This window comes from Aotus nancymaae, unplaced genomic scaffold (genome assembly GCF_030222135.1).
Source record: "Aotus nancymaae isolate 86718 unplaced genomic scaffold, 86718_ANA_hifiasm-v0.15.2.pri h1tg000108l, whole genome shotgun sequence".
Lineage (NCBI taxonomy): Eukaryota > Metazoa > Chordata > Mammalia > Primates > Aotidae > Aotus > Aotus nancymaae.
The window spans coordinates 28,210,523-28,224,814 of NW_026988523.1; the positions used below are offsets into that span (position 1 = coordinate 28,210,523).

Consider the following 14,292-nt stretch of genomic DNA (forward strand, 5'->3'; position numbering starts at 1 on the left):
TTAAAAACAAATACATGTGGCTGGGATTGTGAGTCGCTGGTTCTGATTCCGAGCTGCTGGTTCCCTCCCACTCTCCATTATCCATTTCTACAAGGAACTCTTCCCAGTGCCAGACTCATGACTGGGGATGCCACAGCTGCTGTCACCTTTTCAGAAGAGGAGAAGCTGCTGTCGGATACCCTGCTTGATTGGGAGTTTATGGGGCCCCAAGAGGAGGAGCACTCTCTGCTCTCCCACAAGAAGCAGCTATTGTGCGTGCCCTGACAGCACAGCCTGCTGGACATTGCAGATGCCCGCAATTAGCATCCTGCCACCAGGTTTTGTCTGGCCAGACTCCAAATCACAGGTTGGATATAGGCTTTTGTGCTTAACAAATATCACTGTGATTAAAAAATAGTAGGCATAACCTTTTAGCCCCATGGGCTCCTGGTCCTATAGCGTGGTGCATGGCTAGAAGCATCCCAGAGCAGGATCTTCTAACATGGGCTTTTGTCTGACATGGGCTCTTCTAACTTGGTCTGAAGGCAGTGATGGTAAACTTTACAACTCTAGAGATGTTCAAGCTGGAGGAACAACCGTTCTCCAATGAGGTGGAAGTTTTGCTCATCATCCTTCCTAGGTTACAGGTTTGCACTGGATGAATGACCCAGTTGCAAGCAGCCCCTTGTCAGTTCAATGCTATTTCCATTAGCCATTGCTGTGCTAGAGGCATCATATATTATCATGTTTAATGATATTTTTTCTATAGACCAAATTTTTAACTCTATTAAAACAGCCATATGTTACAGACCCTGAAACATTTTCATTCTGTAGGACACTAAAAGTGTCTTAGAAGACCTTCCTCATCCTGTCACATGATTCCTTCCCAAAGCATTCTCTCTGTTCTTTGGATTTAAAAGAGTAATAATAAAAATATACTGCCCTCAATGTGTAAAGCTATTAATAAAGGTTTCCAGATTTCAACTTAGAGAAGAGGAAACATAAATTGAGAGCACAGAAGTCAAAGAATTGTGCAGCTCTGATTGCAAGCAGTTTATCTCAGTGCTGTAGTGGGAAGAACCCAGCCTTTGTGATCAAGCAAACAGAAATGCTGCTATTTAGCTGTCTAACCTTGGACAATATATTTAGCCTCTCTGAGCCTCAGATTTCTGTTTTCTTTTTTTTTTTTCCTTGAGAGAGGGTCTTGCTCTGTCTCCCAGGATGGAGCATAGTGGCACAAATAGGGCTCACTGCAACCTTGACCTCCCATGCTCAAGCAATCCTCCTGCCTCAGCCTCCCTGGGAACACAGGCATGCACCACCAAGCCCAGCTGATTTTTTAAAGTTTTTTTGTAGAGATGGGGTCTCACTGTGTGGCCCAGCTAGTCTTGAATTCCTGGGCTCAAGTGATTCTCCCGCCTCGGCCTCCCAAAGTTCTAGGATTACAGGCATGCGCCACCATGCCTAGCCTTCAGTTTTCTTATTTGTTGGAATTAAGTTAGTTAACAAATACTTATCAAGTTCTCACTGTGTGCTGGGCTGTGTGTCAGGCATTGAGTAAATAGCAGTAAATAGGATAGGCATGCCTCCCACCCTCATGGAAATTACAGTTTAGCAGGATCCAGTTAAATGAAATAATATAATGTCAAAGTTCTATCTCAAAGTTGGTATTCAATAAATGTGACTCCCCTTCCACTTCCCTTCAAACATCTGATCATTATATATTCTGACACAGTCAAACATAAGATGGCCACAGACAATTTCTTACATATAAGAATTTTGTTGGGAGCCCAGACAACCAGAATATAAGGTAATTTTTCAGTATTGTGTCTCGTGAAACTTACAGCAGTATGCGGTCTTGATTTAAATCCATGTAACCAAGGGTTTCTATTTATGGTCAACAATGAACCCTTATTTTTGGTGGAGTTTAAGAAGTTATACAGATATTGCCTCATCGATGCTTTCAGACCATTTGTGAAGTGAATGAGAATAATATTATTATTAAGCCCATTTTACAGATGAGGAAGCGATTGGAAGCAGATTCTTTGGGGCCTCCTTTGTTCCCTAGTCGTAGTCTGCACCGAGGAAGCGCTGAATAGACGCTGTTTACACGTGTTGAGGGTTCCGCAACTTGGAAAGGTGGGGTACCGAGTTAGCAAAAAGAGACGCTGACTCGGGGTTGCATGGGCGGCCGCTCAGCTTCTGTCTTCTCCCTCATTTCTTCAGGTGGGTGAGAAATGGGCGACTGGAGTTTCCTGGGGAACATCTTGGAGGAGGTGAATGAGCACTCCACGGTCATCGGCAGAGTCTGGCTCACTGTGCTGTTCATCTTCCGGATCCTCATCCTTGGCACGGCCGCAGAGTTCGTGTGGGGGGACGAGCAATCTGACTTCGTGTGCAACACCCAGCAGCCTGGCTGCGAGAACGTCTGCTACGACGAGGCCTTCCCCATCTCCCACATCCGCCTGTGGGTGCTGCAGATCATCTTCGTGTCCACCCCGTCCCTGATGTACGTGGGCCACGCGGTGCACTACGTCCGCATGGAGGAGAAGCGCAAAAGCCGCGAGGCAGAGCAGCTGGGCCAGCAGGCGGGGACCGACGGCGAGCGGGGGCCCCTCGGCGGGGACCAGGGCGGCGGCAAGAAGGGCGGCGGCAGCAAAGGCGCCAAGAAGTTCCGGCTGGAGGGGACCCTGCTGAGGACCTACATCTGCCACATCATCTTCAAGACCCTCTTCGAAGTGGGCTTCATCGTGGGCCACTACTTCCTGTACGGGTTCCGGATCCTGCCTCTGTATCGCTGCAGCCGCTGGCCCTGCCCCAACGTGGTGGACTGCTTCGTGTCCCGGCCCACGGAGAAAACCATCTTCATCCTGTTCATGTTGTCTGTGGCCTCCGTGTCCCTCTTCCTCAATGTGATGGAGTTGGGCCACCTGGGCCTGAAGGGGATCCGGGCTGCCTTCAAGAGGCCCGTAGAGCAGCCCCTGGGAGAGATTCCTGAGAAATCCCTCCACTCCATTGCTGTCTCCTCCATCCAGAAAGCCAAGGGCTATCAGCTCCTAGAAGAAGAGAAAATCGTTTCCCACTATTTCCCCCTGACCGAGGTTGGGATGGTGGAGACCAGCCCAGTCTCTGCCAAGCCTTTCAATCAGTTCGAGGAGAAGATCAGCACGGGACCCCTAGGTGACTTGTCCCGGGGCTACCAAGAGACACTGCCTTCCTATGCTCAGGTGGGGGTGCAGGAAGTGGAGGGCGAGGGGCCGCCTGCAGAGGAGGGAGCCGAACCCGAGGTGGGAGAGAAGCAGGAAGCAGAGAGGGTGACCACAGACGGGCAGGAGAAGGTGGCAGTGCCAGAGGGGGAGAAAGAAGAGATCCCTGGAGGGGGGAAGGAGGGTGAAAAAGAAGAGCTGCAGTCGGAGGTGGCAAAGCAAGGGCTGCCAGCTGAGAAGACGCCTTCACTCTGTCCGGAGCTGACAACAGATGATGCCAGACCCCTGAGCAGGCTGAGCAAAACCAGCAGCCGAGCCAGGTCAGACGATCTAACCGTATGAAGTGACGCCAAAGAAAAAAAAAAAAAACCACCCAACCTTACATAAGGCAAGATGAAAGGAAAAGGTGCCAACACGATCTGAGTCTTCTTTCTCCTGCCCTCGCCCCAGCCCCTGGTTGGACAGGCACTGCAGCAGGCAGTGTATGCCACGCAACTAGGAAACGGCCTTTCCCACATCCAGCATAAGGGCTACCAAGATAAACCCATCGACCACTAGAGTTCCCAGTCTCATATGACTGCCCCCTTCCTCCAACCCCGACAGCTGTGGGGAACTCTTCTTTCATGCCCATTTCTCCATAGAAACCCTTAAATCAGAATTGGGGTTGCCTCATAGCCTTTTACCAGTCTTGTCTCAAGCTCACTAACTCAGCCAGAATCTATCATGCCAGCATTTCTGAAGCAGATACCATATGACCATATTTTGGGGATCCCAGCTCAAAAGTCTGCAGAATACAGACGGTAACGAACGTAAGTTACAAGGCAGCCCTGTTCTAATGCAAGGGAGAGAACGGGGCTGTGAAAGCTGGAGAGCAGGAGAAGTTGCTGCTCACTTCCAGGTAATAAGTACCATGAAGTGTTACCTGGTCTTTCCGATTTCTCAAGGGACGCCAGAAATCCAACATTTTTTATTTTATTTATTTATTTTTTTATTTTTTATGCTCTCTGTTGCCCAGGCTGGAGTGCAGTGGCACAATCTCAGCTCACTGCAGTCTCAACCTCGCAGGCTCATGTGAGCCTCTCACCTTAGCCTCCCAAGTAGCTGGGACTATAGGTGCACACCACCACACCTGGCTAATTTTCATAGAGATGGGGTTTCACCATGTTGCCTAGGGTGGTCTTAAACTCCTGGGCTCAGCCTCCCATAATGCTGGATTACAGGTGTACACCACCCTGCCTGGCCCGTGAAATCTAAATTTTAATTGAAATTTTTGAAACTGTTAATAGTTGGCAACTAAATTTTATATATAACATGTGGACCAAATGAAATATGTGCAGGCCAAATTTAACCTGTGAGGCACCAATTTGCAATATCAGCTTATGCTAATTAGCCCAGCTTTCTTATGGAATCAGTCTTATTATTTATGGTCTCAAATTGTTTCTGTGGCTCCCAAACCTTATTTCACTACTTTGGAGTGTTTGGTTTAAATCATCAGTCCAGGAGATAGCCAGAGTTCTCACTGACCATTATTTTGGGTCATTGTATCCCCTGGGTTCTGAAGCAATGATATGCTTTGTATTGGTGGGAATTCTGCCCTGGGTACCATCAGAGAAAGAGAGCAAGATGCCAAAACTCTCCCCATGAAATCAAAGGCTTTGAGGACTGGTTGCAGTTTTTTCCTTGAAGCAAAGACGATCCTTTCTTTACTCCCCTCTTGCAGCATCAGTGCTCAGCCTAAATTCTATACCTCTTTTCATCAGGCACTAGAGGCAAACCCAGTTTCAAGCAGAAAGACACCTGCTCACAGGTCTGTCCTAAGAAGAGGCAGCTCTCAGGCCTTGTGCAGGCGCAAGACATGCACCAAAAGGGCCATGAGAGTGGCATCAGAGGGAGCCTCACACAAAGTGAGTGCTCGCACGGCCAGGATCCCAAAGTGAAGTCCCAGGCCAAGCCTCATCCCTAGAAAGGACACAGAGGCTAAAGGAAACAAGAAAAATCTTGAAGGGCTCCCGTCCTCATATTCCCACAACTCACCCTCCTCAAACACAGAGTCTAGTCAGGGGAAATCCTCACGTACAAGTATATATTTCATACCAGGAGCAATTTTACCCTCAGCCAATCAATTGCCAGAGCAGGAAGAGAAAACTAAGATGGTTCATCTAAACTCACACTATGCTTCATGGACTGCAGTGCCAAAGACAGTGTAGGAGTTATGGAAACCAAGTTGACGTGGCAGGGACCTGGACAGGCGGCCAGCAAGTGACCCAAAACAGGTGCTTTGAAAAACTGCCTTTGTTGTATCTTCCCAACCCCGATCAGCACCATCTCAAAGCATACCAATCCCCTTTGCTGCTCTCTGGTTAATACCTTACTTTTAAGATATTCATTGAAAATACACCTTTCCAAAGCAGGTTTTCTCCAAAACTATTCCTCCCCCTTGACAAAATTTCCATTTCTTGGTGATCCATTCTAAAGCAAAGTAGTCTAAAAATTAAACTCATTTTCAGGTTTGATTGTTTGGTAACTCCCAGGAAAAACTGCATTTAAAAGAGAAAGACTAAACTATATATTTTACCTGGGTAACCCAAAGTGACAAATCTTCAGTGGAGGAATGTTGAATAGAAGAGGTATGTTTATCTTGTAGACACGTGGCTTTCTAGCTACTCCTTGATCGTACCCGCTGAAGGCAACGTTATTCCACACAGACCTTCTCCTCTATGGTGAGAGAATTAACAAGATCCCAGGCCTGAGAACCAGAGAGAGCATCCTTGACCGTAATGGCTGCACTACTGTTCCTATAGTTTTGTTCCTGAAGACCCAGTTAAAAAGAGCCTTATGAATAGCTTGATCATTACCAGCATAAAGTGTCTATCTCAACTAGAGCCTAATACAAAAGAGAAAAGAAAAAGAAAACTGATATCCTGTTCTAAGTAAAACTGCCGTTTGGTACCAGTTGTAGAAATGAGGGCTGCTGGCCTCCTTATCTCAGCTGGGGCATAAGCGTGTGTGTGAGTGTCTTTCCTCAGTTGAAGCAGCATCCCGCTTCAATTCACGTACCCACCCTGTCCCCAGTTTCCCTCTTGGTCTTCCCAATAAAAGGAGAAGCCTATTTAGGAAGAAACAGACACGGGCATCAAGGGGCTGAGATTTTGTTTCTATTTCTGCCATTTAGTAGGCTGTATCATTATTGTGCCTTGAGCTCTCTGTACTTCAGTTTTCTGCCTACAAACTAGAGCTGGCATTTGTCACCTTCCTACGTCCACGGGTGTCATAAAGGTTGAGTTGGCTGCCAAGCATGAAGCCTGCTGAGAGGTGCCACTCCCTGAGAGATCTAACAGCAGTGAGACTGGGAAGAAGGGGAGGTGGATGGTTTCCATCTGTGCCCCCAACCCGCCTCGCAGTTACCTGGTGAGAGTTTTTCAGTGTGAAGCAGACACTCCAGAGATCAGTTTTCTCAGAAGAGATTCAAAACAGAATCTTAACCCCGTATGTTTAGTAGGAACCTGAGGCTCATTGACCTTAAGAAATGACTGGAGACAGATTGCCAATTACTTTCATCCGCTGAGAAAGATGCCCCAGCTGAAGCTGCCACACAACTGCAGCCAGTTTCCATTCAGAAGCAGGTGCATGTCTGTGGTGGTCTTTACTCTAGGCAGCTGCACCCCTCAGCATCTGTTTTGAGGCAAATAATTATGACTGACTCAGGATTATAATCCCCATGGGCTTCATTATGTCCAGATTTAGTTTCTACTCCTGGTTGGTCCCTTATTAGATAAAAACCCTAGGGCACATGGACCTACCAATAAAAAGATGCATTAGACAGCGGGACATCAGGAGTACAGCTCCCTCCAGAGGAAAGGGATTAATCACTTGATAGCAGTTCTAACACTGCCATCAGGGGAGATCTGTGACCAGGAAGGTTCGAGGTGCTCAAAGTTCAGTTAGAAAGTTTAGAGCCTGGCTGTGTAAACCCTGGCCTCGTGTTTTGGGTGTTGTAAAAAAGCCTGTCTGCTTTCCGTCATGTCTTTGTCCCCTGCCACACAGGGGAAGCAGCCAGTACAGCATTGGACAGATATTCCTGAAGTTCTGTGTGACCTGGGGACGGTGCCGACTGCCCTTCCTGACTCTGGGTATGCCAAGATGCCGCTTACCTGCTCTACGTGACAGTTTTCTCTACATTAATTGAGGATGATAAGTTCTGCCCCTCCTTCACAAGATGTTATAGATCTTTTTAAAAACTCACTAATTTGGAAATAAACGGAAAAAAAAAAGAAGGCGTCATCAAAATTTGTAAGTCCATATTGTAAAATGTATACTGAAGTAGTGACAGTCATACCTGCAACTACTGCATACATTGTTAACTAAGATACCGATAAAAAGTGAGCCAATAACTAAAATAAAGGAAATAAATTTGGAGGGACGACAGGTAATCTTGAATTCCTAAGAATTATAGTACAAAAGAAAAAAGAATCTCTTTAATCACACGAGAATTGGTTGCTGAAAGAGATGTTGAAGGTACTCGGCTTACTAGAGCTCACCTATGGAGAAGATGACATATGAAGAAGTGGAGAAGTATCAACCACTGGGACAGTCTCTGACTCATGGCACAAGGGACTCCATGGATACTGACAGAGCTGCATGCTGGAACTCTTCAGTCCAGGCCATGCGGAAGGCCTGTAGCGAGACTGGTACCAACCACTGCTCCTCCCCGGTTCCTGAGGAGGGTCGTTGGGCATACGCTAAGTAAGAATGAGAACACCACCCCAACTACATGTCCCATTCCATTCCCCAGCCTCCTCTTCGCTCCTTTCCCTCACCATGAGTTACCCTCTACGCATATCATGTGCAAATGATTGCACAACCCAACTTAGCAAAGTTTAGATGAGAAAGGTTTGCCTGGTTGGAAGAAAAACTCTTCTGAGTGTAAATACAATCTGTAAAACTAGTAAGTGGGTACCTACAAGTGATAGCGAAATAGGCAGGGAGACTTTCCCTTTTTGCGATTATTGTATTATAACTAAATATGTGCTTGGGGAAGGGAGGAGAAAAAGGAAACAAAGTTCTAGGTTCAGCAGTTGGGTAAGAGGAAAGAAAAACTTTTATGAAAGACAGTTCACCTAGACATTGCAGCTCCCAGAACCAGGAAAAAGGTGGTATTCAGCTCTGGCAGTAGCCACCATGATGCAGAGGGACATCCCAGTCTCCAGCGCCACTGCTTTCTGGAAGTTCGCCCGAACGAAGAAGATTCTAAAAGAATGCATAAGGTTTCCCGAAGGGAAAAGTAGATGGCCCCATGGCCTTTTTCTGCAATTTTTTCATCTATGAAAAAAGTGTAAAGACTCAGTTTGTTATGAAACACATTCATAACAAACTTCCTGAGGAAATCTCTCCAAAAGAGAGACGCATAATTGGGATGGTGGTCCTGTATTCTCCAACCTTCCACATCCTTGTGTCAGAGCCAGTAGTCATGTGCTAGACTGTTATAAAACAAATAAAATTAACTTGACTTTTCACCATCTTTGTTTTTTCTTTTTATATGTCAGCTGAACTAGACTGTGAAGAGACTGCCTCAGTTTCTAGTTATTTTTCCCTTGGAGTTGAGGGCCTAGAAAACAAGGGGGGTGGGGTAAAGGGGGTGAGGGTGGTATATTAGTAAATGTTTAACCACCAGCCCCCTCCAGGGTAAAGAGGCTGACTTTGTAGTGTTTGCCAACTTCCTTGGTATAAATTCTCCCACTCCCACCAATTTCAAGCTACCAACATAATGTCACTGAATGCAGAGTTGGGAAGATGTGCAATACCGTAACGTTATAAAGTTTTCCACAATACAATGGATGTGTATCATTCAGTAGGTATAACTAACCTCAAGAACACAGACGATAGTACAATATTTAGGAAGTGGTCAGCTTTCAATATTTATTACCTTTGTGTTTCATATCTTTTTTGTTTAAATTTATATAACTTAATTGTTAATAATGACTATCCTTAACAAATGACTCACAGAATTCCTGAAAATTTAGCAAACAACTCTCGCCAGCCAGTACAAACCAGCTCTAGCACATCACTGTGTGGGAGGGAAGAGAATCTGATTTAGAAAGAACATGAAAACTTTCTTGATCAATGGAGATTTGGTCCATTTCTCCTCCTCCACACCCGTTCACTACACAAATCTCAGGAAAAAATAAAAGGTGTATTTGTTTGGACTATGGAAAGGAATGGTAGAATGATATTTGTTCTCTTCCATGTCAATAAGAACTATAGAAAGAGTTAAATTTGTTCATTACAGATAAAAATAAACTGATAACAAAACCAAATTAGCCGAAAGCTTCTGTCTGGGATTTATCATGTTACTTCTCTGCTCAAATTCCTTCTATGGCTCTTCATTGCCTACCGAATAAATTCTAGATTTTTTTAACATGACTTACGAAGCCTTTCGTTACTGACTCCGACCCACCTAGAGACGACAACTGTTTTTACCTGAGCAGAATGTATTCTCCTTCTTTTATAATCTGCATTTCATCTGTGGGAAACATCCTTCCTCAGTTAGATGTAGTCTTGATGAACCCCTAGCATCTCATGGTCAAGGGTCAGGTTTTTTCACCCAAATGAGCCAATCAGACACTCTCTCCCTGGAATGTGAATCCTGAATAGGAGTAACAACGAAACTGAAAATTGGTTGGAATTCATTTATCTTGGCTCCTGAAGAAAAATTCACAATTAGTTTCTTCCTACCTAGATTTCCAGATGTTTGGCTCCACATCTTTCAGATCATGGTTCTTCAGCCTGCCCTCAATTTGCTTAGCTATCCCAGAGTTCGTTTTTATTTTTTTAAATGTAACATAGCCAAAATCATCTCTTGCTAACACAGCCCGACTAGTACACCACCTTTCTAGCCTCACCTCTCACATCTGTCTACACATACCTGAGCCCCAGCCTTACAGAACCATTGGCCAGTCCCCAATATGGACAGTCCTGGCAGATACTGATGAATGTCATGTTGTTTCAGGGCTCTGTGCTCTGTTCAGCCTTTTTCCTGTGGTCATCTTCTTCTCATCCTATAAGAGTAAGCTCAGTTGTCTTCCTCTTCATGCAATTTTATAAACTTCCCAAGAAAAGTCAGTTGCTCCCACTTTTGTGGTCTCTCAGTACTTTTGTGCCCATTCTATCATAGCACTTACCAAATCATTATATTTACTTGCTTTTCTCTCATCTGACTGCAAGCAACTTTAGGACAGAGATTTTATCCTATATCACTGAATACTCAGTACTTGGCACAGTGCCTGGAACGTTGTAATGTTTGCTGAATGAATGAATGATTCCTGAAACATCTCCCAGGGCAGGAAGAAGATAATCAGTCAAGCACTCCCCAGCAGTAGAGAAAGCTGACACTACAGAGGCATGTATCTGTCATGTATCTGACAGTTACCTGAAGGTCCCAGGAGGTTCCAGCTTGAAAGAAAGCAAACTTTCTTTGTCACAAATAAAGGAAGAAAAAGATATTTTCATATGAATTACTGGATGTTGTCACCTAGCACAACCCCTGAAGCCACATATTAAAGACACTGTCACTCAGAGCAACTTTGGAAGCCTTGTGATGAAGACGTCAGTCAGTTTTTGGATGGTTATAGATCAGAGGACTTCCTACCCTGCCAATTTCCATTAATTGGACTTTTAGACCTTACATGAAATGAAAAATAAATGTTTATTGTGTTAATCCACTCAGATGTCAAGATTTATCTGTTCTGGTATCTAGCATTATCTATTACACACCTAACCGAAGGGTACATTGAGGTTAGGTGTGATTATAACAAAAACCTAAAATATGTGGCTTAACAGTCAGTGAGTGGTAAAGAAACAAAAATAAAAGCCTACAAAGATGGAGACCCAGGTTTGTAACATGCAATTATGGAATAAAAATATTACCTGTGATGACCTGTGTATTCGTTGTATATTGCTGTGTAGCAAATCCCTCCAAAATGTACTGGCTTAAAACAACAAACATATATTATCCCTCACAGTTTCTGTAGGTCAGGAATTCTAGAGCAGCTTGGGGGTCTCTCAGAAGACTGCAGTCAAATATAGGCGGGGCCTTCGGTTATCAAAGGTTTGACCAGGATGGTAGGATCCACTCATTCACACAGCTGCATGACTACCACGTTAATGCTGGCAAGTAGTTTCTCTCCACTTGGGCCCCTCTGTGGGGCTGCTTGAGTGTCCTTATGACCCAGTAGCTGGTTTCCCCCAGAGAAAGTGATTCAAGAGGCCAAAGCAGAAACTTCGGTGTCTTTTATGACCTAATCTTGGAAGAAGTCACGTACCATCAATTCCATCGTATTCTGTTGGTCATTTTCTCTCAGACTGCCCAACCACTGTGGAGAGAATAAACTAGAAAGAAGCAAGATTTAAGGCAAAGACATCAATTTTGGCTCTTTTTTCTGTTTCAGTGATTTCATTGTACGTATAATATGCATTGTAATCTGCTCTAAATGCTTCTGTTCAATTGTCACCATAAAGGAAGCCCTCATCCGAGGATAATGTGTGGTCATGACCCCTTTGGCCAGGACAGTTTTTGTGTCCTCTTTTTTTTCTTTTCCTACAGCATCTGTTTTTCTCTGACACTCAGCTTTCCTGAAAACTGTTTAGTGTTTCTAATTCATCCACGTTTTCCAGTTGTATTTTTCTTTCTCATCTGCTGCAGTTTTCATCTTTAAACTAGCTAGATCTGTAGATGGAAGAAACAATGAGGTACCTCCAAAATTGAGTTAGGTCAGTACAACCCAGAGAAAATGATGAGATTAGATAAACACAAGTGATCTGAGCCAATGGAATATAACTTAACAATAAAAAAAAATCTCCATCATATCTCTAAGGCAGACATCATGACAAGGAATGTCCTTATGATATTACAAAAATAGTTCATCTCTCTAAGATCTCTCAGATCAGAAGGTCAACTTTCTCCAGTTTTTTTCATAATTGTATTAGAGTGAGGCACTAAATTCTAGGACAACTCTATATTTTTCTTGAATTATAGGTTACTTGTCTTCCTTTAAATATTTTTTAGAAATTTACTTATCTAACAGTTGAGGATTCTTCTTTACATTTTTATTAATTCTGTTGACCTAACTGTACTGTGTCTACTCAGGTCCTATACCTATTCTGGGATGGATGAGACTCTCAGTTTTATAGATAAGTAATAGATAGGGAACACAACAACAACTAGACAGAGAATAACCTGGAATCTGTGGGAAGTTTCAGAGACATGAGAAGAAAACAATAAACACCAAAAGAATGGCATAATTTCAAAAGTTCTTTGCTTAAAAAATAAAAATTTATTTATTTAAAATCTGTTTTGTACTCTCAAAAAAAGGTTAAAGAATACATGGACTCTATAAAATAATACATGAAACACAAGATAATAAGGTGCTAGATTGAGTTGTAAAAGGAACTGGCAGAGTTAGCAAACAATGCCACAGCAGAATTTAAGAATGAAGAACAGAATTAGCAATACATAACACCAAATCAATTCTGTAAAGATTCAATATCAGAAATTCTCCCAAATGCCAAAAGAACGAACAAAGAGAGAAAAATTATCAAACAAGAAATAATAGATATGGAGAAAAGACAATAAAAATCCAACACATAGATATCGATGCTCCTGAAGAAAAGTCAGCACAAGTGAACCAACCATAAGCTCTAAAGATATAAGGAAATTTCCTTGAGCTGATAAAAGACCTGAAATTGCAAATTGGAAGGGACTCATCATGCACCAGGGAAAAAAATCTAGATAAATTTTGATTTGCAAGTATAAATAAATAATTCCATAATTTAGAAATGTAGGCCGGGCGCGGTGGCTCATGCCTGTAATCCTAGCACTTTGGGAGGCCGAGGCGGGTGGATCATGAGGTCAAGAGATCGAGACCATCCTGGTCAGCATGGTGAAACCCCGTCTCTACTAAAAATACAAAAAATTAGCTGGGCACAGTGACGCATGCCTGTAATCCCAGCTACTCAGGAGGCTGAGGCAGGAGAATTGCCTGAACCCAGGAGGTGGAGGTTGAGGTGAGCCGAGATCACGCCATTGCACTCCAGCCTGGGTAACAAGAGCGAAACTCCGTCTCAAAAAAAAAAAAAAGAAAGAAAGAAATGTAAAGAAATAACCCCTGCAGTGGTTTTTGTACCATTGAACAGCTATGCTTTACATTCTTGTCCGCTTGTGAACACAGAGTAGGGTCATATCTCTCTCAATAGGGAGGTGAGGCTTCCTTGAAGATAATAGATATTTCAACTGCTGAAAAGAGAAAGATTTTAAGATGAGAAAAGAGAATTTGGAAACTGGGCCTTAAACAGGAACAAGAGGGAATTCCTTTCTCTGAGCCTTATTCTCTTGCGCGTGCAATCCAAAGAGTCACAATATGCTCACTAGTGCTTCCAAAATAATAAGGGAAAACGGTATCTGCCATAGGGAGGCAAGCTAGGAACTAAGTTGGCGAGTTAATAAGTTAATGGATGTCAAGAACTTAAAACAGTACCTGGCACAAAGTAAGCACTCCACAAATATTAGCTATCATCACCTTCATAATTATCAATCTATGTGACGGGATTACTGTAATTTAGCATATTATTATTATTATTATTTGAGACAGAGTCTTGCGCTGTTGCCCAGGCTGGAGTGCAGTGACACAATCTCAGCTCACTACAGCCTCCACCTCTCAAGTTCAAGCAATTCTCCTGCCTCAGCCTCCCGAGTAGCTGGGACTACAAGCACATCCCACCACACCCAGCTAATTTTTATATATTTAGTAGAGATGGGGTTTCACCATGTTGGCCAGGCTGGTCTTGAACTCCTGACCTCGTGATCCACCTGCCTCAGCCTCCCAAAGTGCTGGGGTTATAGGCGTGAGCCACAACGCCTGGCCTAGTCTTATTATTAAATGAGGCACCTTAGACTCAGCTTTGATAGAGATTTAAGAGAAGAGTTTATGTGGTCTGGAGGGGTAAAGGAGAGAGATACCTCCTCTCCCTCATACACCACTGTTGGGCATGGGGATGAGTAATAGCTCAAAAGGAAAAGGGAAGCTCGAGTGAGCACAGGGAACCAAACCCTCAT

At 43.8% G+C, this 14,292-nt stretch overlaps 1 protein-coding gene across 1 annotated transcript; it reads left to right on the forward strand.

The window, feature by feature from the left end:
* The first annotated feature begins 2,205 nt into the window (after positions 1 to 2,205).
* On the forward strand, positions 2,206 to 3,539 carry GJA8 (gap junction protein alpha 8). The gene has a single exon (XM_012471979.3). It carries the CDS (start codon positions 2,217 to 2,219, stop codon positions 3,525 to 3,527), a length of 1,311 nt encoding a protein of 436 aa, XP_012327402.1. The 5' UTR covers positions 2,206 to 2,216; the 3' UTR covers positions 3,528 to 3,539.
* The last annotated feature ends 10,753 nt before the right edge of the window (positions 3,540 to 14,292 follow it).